The 15,776-nt window shown below is 52.5% G+C and overlaps 1 protein-coding gene across 1 annotated transcript in view; it reads right to left on the bottom strand.

Annotated features, from left to right (window-relative positions):
• The window catches only part of ACOT11 (acyl-CoA thioesterase 11), a 46,395-nt gene that overhangs the window by 4,447 nt on the left and 26,172 nt on the right, over positions 1 to 15,776 (bottom strand). Inside the window, exons 4-15 of the mRNA XM_019742864.2 lie at positions 13,979 to 14,039; positions 12,877 to 12,975; positions 12,286 to 12,421; positions 10,263 to 10,419; positions 8,999 to 9,118; positions 7,411 to 7,555; positions 5,969 to 6,024; positions 5,067 to 5,133; positions 4,628 to 4,711; positions 3,848 to 3,981; positions 1,688 to 1,819; positions 941 to 1,067 (exon numbers count right to left, since the gene is read on the bottom strand). Coding sequence (XP_019598423.2) covers positions 941 to 1,067; positions 1,688 to 1,819; positions 3,848 to 3,981; positions 4,628 to 4,711; positions 5,067 to 5,133; positions 5,969 to 6,024; positions 7,411 to 7,555; positions 8,999 to 9,118; positions 10,263 to 10,419; positions 12,286 to 12,421; positions 12,877 to 12,975; positions 13,979 to 14,039 — 1,318 coding nt within the window. The remainder of the gene's footprint in view (positions 1 to 940; positions 1,068 to 1,687; positions 1,820 to 3,847; positions 3,982 to 4,627; positions 4,712 to 5,066; positions 5,134 to 5,968; positions 6,025 to 7,410; positions 7,556 to 8,998; positions 9,119 to 10,262; positions 10,420 to 12,285; positions 12,422 to 12,876; positions 12,976 to 13,978; positions 14,040 to 15,776) is intronic.

Below are 15,776 nucleotides of genomic sequence, written 5' to 3'. Positions count from 1 at the left end.
AGCATGGAATCCTGTTTAAAAGCTGGCTGGCCCAGTGGCTCACGTGGTTGGAGCGCCGTTCTCCTAAAGCCGAGGTTGCCAGTTCGATTCCCACATGGGCCAGTGAGCTGCGCCCTCTACAGCTAAGATTGTGAACAATGGCTCTCCCTGGAGATGGGCTGCTGTGAACAGCCAGAGGTCGGTGTGGACTGCCACGGGCTGCCATGTGATGCCAGCGTGAGTGGCCAGCAGCCATCATGAGCAGCTAACCGGCAACCAGCGACTGACTGCCTCAGCTAGGGGGAACGCAAGGCTCATAATACCAGCATGGGCCAGGGAGCTGTGTCATACACAACTAGACTGAGAAACGACGGCTTGAACCGGAATGGGCAGGGGGCGGTGGGGGGGGGAATGGGGGGAAGAAGGGGAGAAAAGAAAAACAATTAAAAATAAATAAAATAAAAGGTGGGCCTTAGAGATCTTCCTGAGAAGCTCATCAGTTAAGTGTATTACCTGGGCAAGTCTTAGGGGCCTTAGCAGCAGCTGTGAACCAAGGGGAGCTGCATATCCCCACCCTGGCTCACTTTCAGTCCCCTCCCCACATCGTTTGATGGGCCCTGAGAACCACAGCAAGCCTTCCTAGAACAAAGGGGTATATAAGTAAGTAATGACGAATTTTAGATCAGAACCCAGGCCTTCTGCCCTCAATGTCTAGAGCTTTTCCAAGACCCTGTAGTGGCCTTGGACTTACTCTGCATGGATGAGATCTTAATCAAGGTAAGATTAGATCTCACGTTCAGCCTGATACTCTTAGGTTCCCCCAAGCTGGAAGACAGCCTGGTGGCAGGCAGGAAATGGGGGCCTAGGGCTAGAATTGTGTGAGCAAACAGCACTGAGCCCTGTACATGAGTGTTGATTTGGGGGTGGGTCCAGATGGAGGGCAAAGGGGACATGGCCTCACCTTGGTCAGCTGGTCCCCCATGCGCCAGAAGCAGAAGCCTGAGCAGAGGGTCTCCCCGCGCCTATACTCTGGCATCTCACGATGAGTGGGCAGCGTAACTGACCTGAGTGCAATGACATAGGGGTCCCTGGAGAAGAAGAGCAGAGAAGGGCACAGAAAGAAAAGGTGAGAGCCTATTTTGCCCACCTAAAGCTCCGGAACTCCCCTCAGCACTGACACCAGAGTCTAAGGCATATAAACTCTTAAAGGCCCAAAGCCTGAAGAGGGGAGTCACCCATGTGTGAGCAGCGTTGAATTCGCCAGAAGCCAGCGTGACTTCACTGTGAATTTTGTGGAAAAGCTCCTCTACTGCAGACACTCGGGAAGGAATGGTGGGCTTCGGGATTTTCATGCTTCATCTTTCTGTACCTATTTCTAGCAGAAGTGAGGCCACCTGTCCTGGCATCCTCACTATGGCCCAGCTGGCCAGCTCACCACCCTTCAACCAACATGGGGCTTTCAAAGGATGGAGGCCAAGAAGGCACCATGTGAGAAATGGCCTTGCCACCCCAGGGACAGAGACTATACTGCTTTAGAGCATGAGTGACCAGAGGGGAGGTGTGTTCCTTTGTCCCTTTACCCACAGTAAAACCATGGCAGCCCAGAAAAGCCAAGTGGTACCTGGGGTCCCACAGCCAAAGGGAAGCACAGCACTGATTCTTTCTGGGGAGCCCTGCCCACGTCCCATCCCAGCAGGCAGGCACCCACCCATTGTCACAAGGCTTCCGTCGGGACGCCAGGATCACAAAGTCCTGGGGCTTGGCATCGCCGCCGAGGGCAGGGCTGATGACGTGGTAGATGGCATCGTCCTCGTCCACCTGGTGCACTAGTTCCACGCTCCTGTGGGAAGGCCCAGAGCTCAGAGCCCAAGGGCGTCACACTGGTTCCTTGTGCGACAGTGGCTCTGGCCCAGTTCTCCCTGCCTCAGCCTCCCCAAGCAGATGCTTGGGGGACATTTCATCCCCTACACTGCTCAGCAGGGACCACAAGAGAACAGGAAGGCCTGGCCAAGGTGCACAAATGTACACAGGCAAATGCATACACATGCGCAGACACAGGAACAGACAAAGACCTGCACAGACACACACATAGCTGCGGGCATACCTCCATGCAGACACATGGATAGAGACACCCACCGTGTACACAGACCCGTGTGCATCTGTACATGTTTGTGTAGGTTCACACGCCCCACACAGGTGTGTGATCATTTACTGGTTGTACTGAATATTTAGTGAGCGCCTGCCATATACCAGGCACTACTCTAAGTGCTTCACATGTACTACGAGTTTAATCCTACAATAGCCCAGCAGCAGGTACTCTCACGTAGAGGAAGGGCTGAGACTCAGGGAAGTAACCCGCCCTCAGCCCAGGACTAATAGGGAAACAGCACTGAAATGTGCTCAGCTGTCAGATGCCGGAGCTGTGTCCCTCAGGCCCGGGCACACCACACTCACATGCCTATACACACGTAGTCTTACACCAAAACACACACACACACACACGCTCACACAAAGACATCCACACAGAGGTATGCATGACCATGTCCAGACCCACTATCTTCTCCCCTGCTCTCCCACTTACCCTCAGAGGCTGCCTCAGGAGCAGGGAGGCTATGGGCAGGGTGGGGGGAAGCAGTCAGGGGCTCCCTTACTCCTCAGGCCACTCCCCCACAATCCCATCAAGTATCAAGATCTGGTCTGGCCTTCAAGGCCCACACCAGCCCACCTCCTCCAAGAAGCCTTCCTACCATATGCCCAACCCTCCACTGCCCCACAGCATTCACCACCATATCACCTCTCAGGCTTCTTGAATGGCACTGCCAGCAGACCTGGGGTCACCTAGACCAGGCTTTTTAAAGCAGCATAGCCCTTTTGCAAAGAAACCTTAAGCAGAAAGCCCATGTATAAGCAGCTACAAGAGGACCTGCTCAGATGAGAACAGATGGGGGCAGTAGGGCAAAGGCCAATTTGTCAAAAATCAAGCGACCTACTCACTGAATTTCCAAATGCACAGGTCTTCCTTATGGATAAACTCAAGAATATAGGGTCCTCGTAATAAGGCATTGGAGAAATGATCAAAGAACCCCCTACCCCCAAAATGGGGTATTGGCAATAACAAAAAATGATTTCAAAGGAATTTGAAAAATTACCAGTTTCAATTTAACATTCTCATATTAAACACTGAAATCTTAGGAAAATACTGTTTTTCTAAGAACAAATTTATCTTCCTTGACTAAATGCAAAAAGATATTCATATGAAGAATCAGTAAATTTGGGGAACAAATGTGTTCACAGGAATAATATTTATAGTCAGTCATTCACTACATTCAAAAATAACATATTCATGTACATATCCATAAAAAGAACTGGCAAACTTGGTAAATTCAGCAAATTGGCCATCAGTTGGCCTGAACCTAGGAGGGAGTCCCACCCACTCCTTCAGCCTTCCTACTCCCACCCTTAGTTTCTGAAACTCCTCTTGGAATGAAAAACGCCATAGAACACAGCATGAAAATCACAGATCCATCCATGAGTGCAAATCCATGACCCTCCCCTCAAGTACCCATTTTAAGAGGAGGAAAACTAAGGCCTACGACAGGAAATGACTTGCCCAAGGTCACACAGCTAGTTGGACGAGAAACAGGACAAGATCTTCGACTCCAATTCCTGGCTCAGTCTCTTCCCAGAAGGCTCAGAATAGCCCTGACCCTGACTCCCACCTAACACATAACTACAGTCCCCCACCCCACCCCTGGCTAAAGGACAGCAGGGCTGAGCATAATGAGGGATGACTCAGCAGGACATGTGAGGGCTCCCCTCCCCCTCAGGCCTGAAAAGGGGCCCTGCCCCCCTGTGCCTGGTCCCTCACCGGTAATGCTTGTCCCACTCAGACCTCCGACGCAGGTCTGAGAGTAGCAGGAAGGCCTGGGTTGTGTCCACATGCACCAGCATCTCCATGTGGAAGGAGAGGTACTTGTCATCCTCCAGAATGTACAGGGAGACCTGCAGGGGACAGAGGGCCGCCTCGTTCCTGCACTCCCTCCCAGACTATGTTGGATGGTGGGGTGGGTTGACCGGGATGCTGGACATGAAGTCTGGAAGCTCAGGGCTGCCACTGACTCGCTATGTGGCTGTGAACAACAGAGTCAACCTCTCTGAGCCTCAGTCATTTCCCTATGAAAATGGCTGTTGAGAGAATTTAGCACAGGTGGACAAGAAGGCATCTTGTCCAAGATGCAGTGACTGAAGCAACAATGGAATGGATCCTCAGAGCCAGGGGCCCATCCAACCCCCTAATGTCATGGGTGGGGAAGTGACTCAGGCAAGAGTGACAGAGCTCATCTTCCCTCAGCCCATGCTTGCTCACTGCCCCCCCCCCACCCACCCACCCCCGCAGAGAGAGAGGGAGGAAGCAGCTGGGCAGAGAACAGCAGGAATGAGAAATGGGGGCAAGAAGGCAGGCAGGGAGCAGAGAAAGATTTGGGGGTTCTCTGCTCCAGGCTCTGTGGGGGCAGGTATGTTTCCATGATTTCATCCCATTCCTTTTAAGAAACCCCCTGTAGACCTGAGTGGTTTGAGAGGGTTTCTGCTCCTTGCAATCGGTCACCTCCGGTTGCTCAGAGGAGAAATGATAGGTGGGACCAGCTACCTGGTTGATCTCTGAGGACAGTACCCAGTTGTCCTTGGCCACCAGCATCTTCAGGGAGGAGACGTTGTTGTAGCTCAGGTACACCTGGACAGGGCACACACAGAGGCCTCACCTTCTCCCCTTCCTCGGGGCTCCGTGCTGAGGCCATGCTAAGGAACTTGGGTCATGGAGAAGGGTAGGAGCTGGGCTTTGGGGAAGGAGGCCCAGGCCTGGCCAGACTTGCCCAGTGAACCTGGACAAGCTGCTCCTCCTCTTAGGGGCTCAGATTCCTTCCCCAAACAGGAACACAGGAGAGCCCTTTGCCAACCATACCAATCTTGAGGTGTTAATATCCGGTCCCCTTCAGGCCTATCTCCAAACCCATTCCAACAACAGGGGAAAGTTGGGGGGGGCGGTGCGGTGGGCCCAAGGACTCTACCCTTGGAGCAGGGGGCCTTACCTGATTGCTTGGGTCCCAGGGGACAGAGAGAGGCATCTCCGCCTGCTTACAGGACACAATGTACTTCCTGGAAGAGAGGGAAGAGGACAACCTTGGTCCCTTGGGAGCCCATCTCTTTGGACAGACTTCAGTGCAGGCCTACTGTGTACCAAGCCCTGTGCTCAGCCCAGCAGGTGGGCGAGACTCCTGTCTGGCCAGGGAGACTGGACAGGCACACAGAACACAGCAGCGAGAACATACAAACTCAGTCAGGGGTGAGAAGGGACAGGGGGTTAAGAGTGTTGGGTGAAGGTTCAGTGACCCACACCCTTGCTAAGCTAAGGCTACTTCACCCTTATGCCTCAGTATCCTCATCTGTGAAATGGGGTCAGTAGTCACACCTGCCTCATAGGGTTGTCATGAGAACAGTGCTTGGCATATGGCAAATACTCCAGGAATGCACATTTTCCTTACTAACAATGGATGGTGATGGTGACCCCTGGTGTGTTTACAGCTCTTTCAAGTTTGTAAAGTGCTTCCTTAGCAGAGTCATTTACACCTGGGTTTGCATCTTGAGCAATCACTTCTCCTTTCAGGAACTTTCTTCATCTGTCAAATGGGCATCAGATTCAATGGGAGGAACACAGGATTTGAAATTGGCCACATCCGACCAGGTTCAAACCCTCACTCTGCTCATCATTCCTATCTGTGTGCCTGTGGCCACCTAATCCCTCCGTCCTCCGTGTCCTTGCCTGTACAATGAGCCAGTCAGACCACTGTGGAATGAGGCTGCATGGATGCAAAGGGCCCAGCCAATGCCCAGCACAGGGGCAGCACTGCAGAAATGAGAGGCCCTGAGGCCTGGGGAGCCGGTGGACAGCCCTGAGCCCTGTGTCCCCTCCCACCACCCAGCCCCGACTTGCCTGTCCAGGCGGATCTTCTTCCTGGCACTGGCCTCTCGGTACCGCCGCTCGCCATCCTGGGGAGAGAAGCAGAGACAGACTGTGGTGCAGGCAGGACAAACCAGCTTGTCCCCGCCCCCATTACTGATACCCCACTCCCCTCCAAGGACCCAAAGAGGCCCTGCCACCCTCCAGTGGAATTCAGGCCTCACTGGGACCGCCAGAGTCAGAGCAACCTGGACAGGAAAGTGCCAGGTCACCGAGCTCCAACCCCAGCTTTCCCTCAGACTCCCTGAGTGACTCTGGGAACTCCAGCTGCCCTCACTGGACCTGTTTCCTCCTCCAGAGAAGGAGATCTTAAGGGTACTTGCAATGCTAATACGAATCCACATTTATTGAATACTTGCTATGTACCAGGCACTCTTCTAAAGTACTTTTCACGCAAAATTTCATCCAGGCCTCAAAGCAACCCTAGGAGGTTGAAACTAGTACGATCGCCATTTTACAGAGGGGGAAACTGAGGCATCAAAAGGTTAAGTGGCTTGTCCAAGGTCCCAAGGGTAGGAATAGAGCATGGATCAAAAGTGTGATGGCCTAGCTCAGAGCTCGTCCTCTTAATCACGACTTCTTATGTCTCCCCACTAATGAGCATTAAATAGCAAAGACCTGAAAGGACCTTGGGGACTGTACACTATACCACCTGTCTGCCAGGTTCCCTACTCTTCCACCCAACACTCAGTCCTGACTGCCCAACACTCAGCTACAGAGCAAGGGCTTTTCACAGCCTGTGCTCGACCTTGTGAGGCAGACAGGTAGGGCAGGGACCTTCCCAGAGAGAGGGAAAGGCCTCTCCAAGGTCACTCCCTGCCCGCCCCCCGCCCCCCAGAGGCAAGCCAGGGCCTGGCCAAGAGGAGGCCCAAGAAAGCATTTTTTAAGGGATAGCCTTTGAACCCAGGCCCCTCACTCTTGTCCCTGTGCTCCTTGTTCTCCTGTCACCATTGTCATAACACTCACCACTTCCTGAGTGCCTGCAGGCCCTAGCCAGGCCCAGGTTAAGTATCCCAAGATGCCACCACAGCCCCGTCAGGTCGGGGCTGCAGATATGCCTGCTTTACACATGGGGACTGAAAGCCCACAGAAGGGACCTGCTAGAACATGACAGGCGGTTCCAATCCACATCTGACCCCCAAGCCAGTGCTCTTCCAACTCTGCAGGCCCATGAATGCCTGTTAACATCTAACTATGAGCCGGGCCCACCCACAGCCTGAATTCTTTCAGGCAGCACAAGGTGCCCACCTGGCACAAGGGGCATCTCTGGGGATCACACCAGAACACTTACTACTGGCTATGCCCCAGCAGAGGGGCAGGGCTGGGCCCATTCTCCCAGGGCCTGTTAAGGGCTAGCCCCAAGCTGGGCCGAGAGGGAGGGGAGCTAGTGGGGGGCAGGTTCTGCCCTGACTCACCCCAGGTTGAGGCCGAATCCAGGGCAGCATCTGGGGCTGATCGTTTGCATCCAGCACCACGAAGGTCATGAAGGCGCTGTTGATATGCCGGCGGTGGGTCTCGGCCTCCTGGCGGTACGCCTCCACGCACACACCGACCTCCATGCTGAGGGCAAGGAGGGCCGCTCTCATGCTGAACAGACCTTCCCGAGGCCATGCCCCTCCCCCAACACGCGGGCTCGCACACACATGCGCACGTGCACACACACGCTCTCCTGCAGGTCTCCCAGCAGCAGATCAGAGTCCCACCGGTAGGCAACCCAGAACTGTTCCCTTTCATCGGTGTTTGCAGAGCACCTACTGCATGCCTGTCCCTGTGCCACTCACTGGGGACACAGAAATGAATAAGCCTGACCGGTCCACACCCATGTGGGCTGACAGCCAGGGGATGGGCCAACAAACATATATATATATATATATATATATATATATATATATATATATATATATATATAAAACACGTAATGATAATATGAAAATGAAAATATGTTATGGGAGGACATGAGCAAAGGGGTGGAGGTACAAAGCCTTATTAGAAAAATTGTTCATTACACACTCATTCGCCAGCGCTCTAACAGCCGTGATCCTGACAGGTCAGTGGGTGCTGTTTCTTTCTATCTGACTGTCTTGATTAATTATAAAATAGCAGCCACCACCATCCCCCTCCTTTAAGAAGGTCTGTGCTCCCAGAATGTAGACAGTATACAGATGGAGACACCAAGACCTAGAAAAGGGCAATAACTTGCCCAAGGTCACACAACAGTCAGGAAGAACATCTGGACCGGAAACCAGGCCAGGGCTTTTACCCTGCACAGCAGCAGAATGTGTGCTGGCCAGACTGCGAATAATAATAGTAATAATAATAATAGCAGCAACGGTTGACCTTCACTGAACATTTTCTCTGCTATTCTAGTAACACTTCATTGAATCCTCACAACTATAAGACAGTTGTGATGAGCCCCATTTTACAGGTGAAAGAACTGAGGCTCAGAGGGATTAAGTAACTTGCCCAAAGTCACACAGCTGTTAAGAGGTGAGCCAAACTTGAACCCAGGCAGCCTGCCTCCAGATCTTTCACTTTTAACAACTACAACACGATCTTTGAAATTGCCAAAAAAAGATAGGTATTTAAAGTAAGCATGTCTGGGAATAAGTGTCAGAATTCATTCCAAAGGTAAGGGCTTGGGGAACAAAGTGTTGTTTTAGGAAAAGGGTGGGAAAAGGTTTGATAATGACAGAACACTGGCAAGAGGTGGCCCTGTGATCTGATCCTCCACAGTGTGGCAAGACCAGAGGCAGGAGCCGGGAGACAGACACGCACTGAACACGTGGTGCGATCCACGACAGCAAGAGGCCCAGGACGGGGGAGCCCAGAGGAGGGAACGTCAGAGCTGAATCTTGGTGATGGGGAAAGGACCCGGCAGCAGGACAGGGTTTAAACCTCAGCAGCAGAGCAAAGGGCTGCTGGCAGGTTTGCAGCTGGGTCCCTTCTCTAGTCAGGGAGAGCCCTCAGCCCAGGGGGACCCCGGTCCCGCCCATCCTACCTCACCTATTCTTGAAGGCGTTGTTCACGATGGCCTGGAGCACCAGGCGGTCCCCAACCTGGGATGGGCCCCGGAAGTGGAACATCTCAATGGCCTTCAGTGTAGGGTGGGCACGACACAGCCGGCTGGAGGAGGCCAGGGGTGGGGAGGACAGGAGAAATGTCCCTAATGCTTCAGCCACTGGCTTGAGCCAACCTCCTGCCCCCCGGCCCCATCCCCAGACCCAGCCAAAACCACATGCACCACACTCTAGCCCACCCACTCCTAGCCAACCCATTGACAGTTTTGTCCAGAGGAACAGGGCTAAAGTTCCATTTCACAGCTTAGAATACTGAGGTCTAAGTGCATGGCTAGAGAGCAGCTGAGTTTAAGGTGACAGAAAAAAGCCTAGGGCAGGGCTTCGAGTAAGTCCCTTCCCCATTTTCCTTCCAATCTTTATACCTTATCACCTGCTGTTCCTACTGCCTGGAAGCCCTCCCCTTACCCAAGCTACCCAAAGGCCCAGCTGAAGTGTTCTTCCTCTATCCAGGAAGCCTTCCCTGACTATATGGGCTCTGATCTTCCTCTGAGATCTTATTGCACTCAGCCCGGGCTGCCCAAAAGGCCATTGCTTATATGCATTATGTTCCACCATTAAACACAGAAGAGGAGCCACTAGAGCTGGGTTCTAAAAGGTGAGGAAACATTTGCCTAAGGAGGGTGTGGGTTGGGAAGAACACTCCTGGCAGAGGGACCAGCAAGTACGAAGTCATGGAGGTACGAGAGTGTCAGTCAGTGAACGTCAGCTATCATAACTATGAAAAATGCCCTAATATTCAGGATAGAATAAGCCCAGGACAGGCAGAGGTTATAGAAAAGGGAAGGAATTATTTTCTCCTCTAGGGAGAAGAGAACAGTCAGAGAGGCTTCGTGGAAGATGGGAAGGGGAAGGGCAAATGGCTTGATTTTCAGAGAATGCAAAAAAAAGGAAGAGAGCCGCAGGGCCAGGTCAAGAAAGGCCCTGGTGCCAGGTCCAGGGGCTTGGCATTTCCCAGGCAGGAGATGGGAACCATGGAGGGCTTTTTAAGTCGAGGAAGAAATGGCCAGCTCACAGGTAATCATTGCTCTGTGGATCTCTCGGTCTGAATGTCCCAGGTTACTCTAACAGAACAGCCAGGATTCTGAAGCCTTGATGCCAAGACCAAGCCTGGGTTTCTCCCCCAGAGGGAGGTGGTCAAGGGAAGGAAGGGAGAAAGGAGGAGAAGCAGAGGCAGCACACTCTCCCCTCACCTGGCAGCGATGGTGGCCACGTTTTCCATCCAGGCCATGATCTGGCCCCCGAATGTATTGCCCTGGTGATTGGCGTGGGGGGGCAGGACCAGCTCCACACTCTCCACTCGGGTCTTCTCAGCAGGTACCATGTCGCTGCAATCTCTGCTCTCCAGATCTGACCAAGGAGGGGCGGGCGGCGGGGGGAGGTGAGCAGTTTCCCAAGGGCAGACCCTCCCCATGCGCAGCCCGGGACCCACCACCACCACTCCACCCCACCCAGATGCTTTTATTTACTCAGCACCAAGTGAGCTGGACCTAGATAAGGAATGGGAGGAAAGCAGGTGAGAGCAATGAGGCTGGCACAGAGCAGAGGACAGAATGCTAGTGTTGAGACAAGACACATCTGGGTCTGAACCCCAGCTCCTCCCCATACAAGTCAAGTAACCTCTCTGAACCTCAATTTCTTCCCCTGTAAAGGGCAGATGTCAAACCCAACCCAATAGGACTGTGAAGATGAAATGTGATCAGAGTTCTAAAGTGCATGGTGCAAACTCAGGAGGCATGCTGAGTTCTTCCCTGCTTCTGCCCTGACATGCCCTTTCCCTCAGAGGCAATGGGACTAGGACATCCTCATAGGAGAGGCAGGGCCCTGGGGGGGTCAAGGAAGCAGATGCTATCATGCCCCACCCAACTCAAAGAGGTGCCCCTGCACCTTTCATCTCCCAGGGAGAAAGACCTTGTCAGGGAGGGCAATCAAAGAGGTGACATTGTGCTTGGCTTGCAGGCTGCTCAGAGATGCCGTAGGCAGGGAGCAGGGGAGGTGAAAGGCCTGAGCCAAGGTCTGGAGGCAGGACGGCAGGGCAGTCACGAGGAGCAACCAGGCCTTGGCTCAGCTGGAACTCAGGGCAAGTAAGGGACAGCATCAGATGAGGCTGAGTGGTCAGCCAAGGGCCTGGATGCCAGGCTGGGGCATTCAGACTGACCTTTGGGCAGAAGGACTGTCAAGACAGAAGGGACTTAGGAGGGCTGCAGTGGGATGGATGGCTCCAGAAGCTCGATGGAGGTAGGAAGGGATGGGCCTGCCCAGCCACAGCCACCAGGCCCAACATAAATAGGGCATTTCACTGGGGTTAACTAGTTCCATCTGCTCCCTCCCCACTCTGGACAGCTGAACTACCTTTGACTTGTCCTAAAATTGCCTCCTTTAGGTTTTAAGGAAGACTCTACCTCCTAATGTTCCGGGGATCAGTGAGCAAAAATCCGAGGTACCCCCTCTGGGCCTTTGCTGAACCTGTGTCCTCTATCAGGAAAACCTTTCTTCATCTCTCTATCTGTCAAAATCCTACCAGTGCACAGTAGTTCTGTGTGTGTTGGTATAGAACAAGCTCCAAGATGCACTTTTAAGGGGAAAGAAGCAAGATACAGAACAATATATACTGTATGTTCCCTTTTGGGTAAAAGGGGGGGCACTAAATAATACGCAGTGTGCTTAAATATGCAGGAAATATTTCTAGAAAGATGCCCCAAAATGAGGAACAATAAGTGCCGGCAGGGAGTGGGGGCTGCATTTGGGGTAGGAGTATTGCTTTTTATTCCATCTATATCACTATACCTATACCTATACCTACACCTACGCCTCTATCTATCTATCTATCTATCTATCTATCTATCTATCTATCTATCTATCTATCTTTCTATCATCTATCTACATGCTTTTAAAAAAATTCTAGAGTCTTCAAGGCCAAGCTCGATACTACCTTCCCAAATACTTTAAATCCTAGAGACCCAAATGAATTTTGTGAATGTCAAAGTGTTTTCCACATGTCTGAATTCCATCCTCATGGCTGCTGGGAGCTGGGCGAGAGGCCCAAACACCCCCCTTTCCTTGCAGGAGGCCTTGAGGCAAGAGGGCCAGCCAGGCCTGAGGCCACCAGTGGATGGACATCCCAAGGAGATTCCCTTCGTCCCTCTGCCCAGTGGGGCCCAGGGCAGAGGGGAGCACACAGCACGCCAGGTGCCCTCCCCAGCCCCAGCCGCTCACCATCCTGAATGGCACAGTTGGCCAGGAGGTCCTTGATGGTGTCTGCGTAGACCAGCCGCAAGCGCCGGCGCTCAGCCGCCACACTGTGCTCAGTCTTCTCCTCCTCTGTCCTTGGCGTGGTCTGCTTCAGCTTCACCTGTGGGCAGGTGTGGGGTGGGAGATGCTCAGGACAGGTTCCCTGAACTCGCACCAGGGCCTGTCACCGCAGCTACCATCTCACGCCTGGGGCTGCTGGATGGTTAAAAGTTTGTCCCCATTTTCCTGTCTCTATGTGGTCTGACATATCATGTTCATCCTCCAAATGTCCCCAGTCCCCCTTCTTGGGCAAAGGCACAGAGGATGGGCAGAGGGGTCACAGCAGTACCTGAAAGGGAATGAGACCTGAATAAGCTTCATGTGAGACGCACAGGAAGACACGGGAAAAGGGGGGGGCGGGCAACTGGGGTCAAATCAGAGTGGGGGAGGGCCTTACTCTGGGGCCCCTACCTTCACTCCTCTACCAACCGCTAGCTTTACCTCCCTGGTCCAAGCCTGTCATGATAGGCACCCAGGTGGCCCAGTAGCATCTAGCAACCAGGTGTAGCCACCTACCTTGGAGAGCTCCCGGTGGGCCACAAAGGTGGCTAAGGCCTTGCACACGTTCCACTGCTTCTCAGAGCACAGGTCCTCAGAGACCACCTGGATGCCCACCTGGAGAGGAAGAGTAGGTGGAGAGGTGAGGAGGGAAGAAATACAGCTCACCAACCTGAGGCCCCACAGCCCAGTGAGACAGGAGGTCCCACCCCAGGCCTAGCCTCTGCAATCTCTGTATCACTCATCAAGTCTAGGAGGCTAGACACTTGGAGTGGGTTCTAATTCTGCCCTTGGCTCCCTGGGAAACTTTGGGCAAGCCACTTTCCTCTGGGCGTGTTTCCTCGTCTGCAAAGGAGGGATGATCATACCGACCCTCACAGGACTATTGAGAGGATTAAAATGAGACCAAGTCTAGGAAAGGGCTTAAAGTGAGTAAAGTATTGGCTAAATTGAAAGGACAGACATGTGGGGAGTGTCTGAGGGGTGTCTGGGCATTTTGGGCTGCCCAGAGGCACAGTCAGGACTCTGCTCTCCCAGTCTCAGTGGCCCCTCAGTAACCACTGGCCCATCAGGGTGAAGTGACCTGGGTCTGACGTCCTGGGCGGGAAATAGAGTCCCTAACAGAGCCCTGTGCATCACCAAAGAGTCCTTCAACAAACCTGCAGCATAGGAATCATGCTCCCATTTTACAGATAAGGAGACAGAGACTGTTGAAAGTAAGCTAAAGGACTTAAGCCTAGTGCTCTCCCTGCTGCAGCCCCGCAGCCTCCAGGGTCAGGCACAGTGATCGTCTTCCCTGCATTTTTGCAACCACCTGACTGCTGCAGAGAGGATCTGAGGCTAGGTGTGAAGCTGGAAGTCAAGTCCTATATTGGGAGCTATGTGGCTTGGTGACCTGGAACAAGTCCCTTCCCCTCCCTGGGCCTCAGTTTTCCCTTCTGTGTTATGGGGTGTTGGACAGGAAGATCCTTAGGATCCTGCTGCTGCTGGTCCAGAACTTTGCTGCCTAAACCAGGGCTCTGCAAGTGTGGGTGCAGCTGGGCTGGGGACTGAGAATGGAGAGGAGATAGAAAACCCGCCCAATACCCACTCACCCCAAGGCAGTGCCCGCCCCACACACCTCCATGCTGGAGTTGAAAGCCCGGTTCACCTTGGCCTTGATATTCACCACTTGTCCAACACTGGGAAAGAAAAGCAGGAGGTGAGCCTTCCAGAGGGGAGGGAGGGAGGGAGCAGGGGCCCCAGATACTTGTGGGCCTCTGCTGAGGGGAACTGGCAGGAGAATGTCAGGGCTTACAGAGTACAACCTGAGTCTACAGTGTCACCTGAGGCCTCACAGCAAACTGGCAACATAGTGTTAACACCCCTTTTACAGCAGGGGCAGCTGAGGGTGAGAGAAGTAGCATGATTTCATTCATCTGCCCCCTCTCTGCTGCTCCCCCTTGTCCAATGAATGCTTGAACTTGTTTTTGTGCTCGACTCAATGGTCCCCTCCTCACAGAAGCCCTCCCCACCTTCCTGTAGCCCCAGAAGTTTCACCCTCCTAACACTTCTTCCAGCAGATTGGCCTCTGTCTCCCTTACAATCCTTAAGCTCCACTGGGGCAAGGATCACCACTGACTCTTCAAGACCTAGCACAGGGTAGGTCCTCCATAAATAGTGGCCCACTGACTTACTGCATTCACAGTTATTGAATGCCTACTAAGTGCAAGGGGCTATTAGCAGAGGCTGGGAAGGAAAATGAAAACGCTTAAAGGATGGCTACTATGTGCCAAGCACTACGTACTACCTCATTTGAGCCCCCAAACAAGCATGGCAAAGAGGTTTAAGAGGAATCTGAACATCAGAGGGGGGAAGCTGCTTGCCCAAGGTCACCCAGCTAAAAAGTGACAGAGCCAGGGTTCTAGACTGATTCTGTTGACTGCACTGGCCCCGCTCTTTGCAGCTGCAGCCTGTCCCGCTGGAAGGATGCCCACCTCCAGAGGCACAACTAGAATCCCTGGAGGAGCCACCTATCCTGCCCTGTTCTGACTTGTTCATTTTTTTCAGCTGTTCTGACAGTCACGTAAGGGACTGTCACTTTTAGTGACATGTGGAGGGATGAAGTGTCATGATGTCTGCACCTTACTTTCAAATGGTTTAGCAAAAATGAGAGAGAGAGAAGTATATGTATGTGTTTATCTGTACATAGATAAAGCAAATTGAGCAAAATGTCCATTGCTGACTCTCAGTGATGGTGATCGTACTATTCAACTTTTCTAGAATTTTGCAAATTTTCATGATAAAAAAAAACACTAAATTAAAGCTTCCATGATCCTCAAAATAAAAGTAAACGTTTATTTTCTGTAGTATTATTTTTAAAAAAAGACAGAAATGTGTGACTCTCCCCACCCCCTACCAGTCCTCCTCCTCTCTAGCTTCCCCAAAAGCCAAGCGGACACCCATCTGGACTCTCGCGCTCCTCTTCCTGCCTGACTGTCCTCCATCCCACAGCTCAGGCTGAAACTGGCTCCTTCCCCAAGGTCACTTCCCAGCCTCCTTGGGGGCACCCTCAAGCCCCTAGCTCCCCAGCACCCCTCCATATCACAGAGAAGCAGCTCCCACAAACAAATCTGACCACTGTTCAAGGTCTTCCCCAGGACCAATTTAACTCTCAGGGGACAAAGGAACATGTCAAATGATGTCATGGTGATGCTAACAGCGACATCCAGACGATGGCGTACTCTAGAGAGCAAACAGCAATGTTTCCTCAACAAATAAATTTCAAGGAAAAAGGAGGGGGTGGCAAGGGAGAGAGGCAGATGGTGGGGAGAAAGTATAGGGGGAGGCGTAGCATCTATAGTTAAAAAAAAAAAAAACTTAAGAAACATAGCAACCAATTGTAACCTTATTTACATCCTGACTTAACAAAAACTGTG

Source organism: Rhinolophus sinicus, linkage group LG06 (assembly GCF_036562045.2).
Source record: "Rhinolophus sinicus isolate RSC01 linkage group LG06, ASM3656204v1, whole genome shotgun sequence".
Lineage (NCBI taxonomy): Eukaryota > Metazoa > Chordata > Mammalia > Chiroptera > Rhinolophidae > Rhinolophus > Rhinolophus sinicus.
Note: the sequence above shows the minus strand (reverse complement) of the source record. Positions and strands in the feature narration are given on the sequence as shown.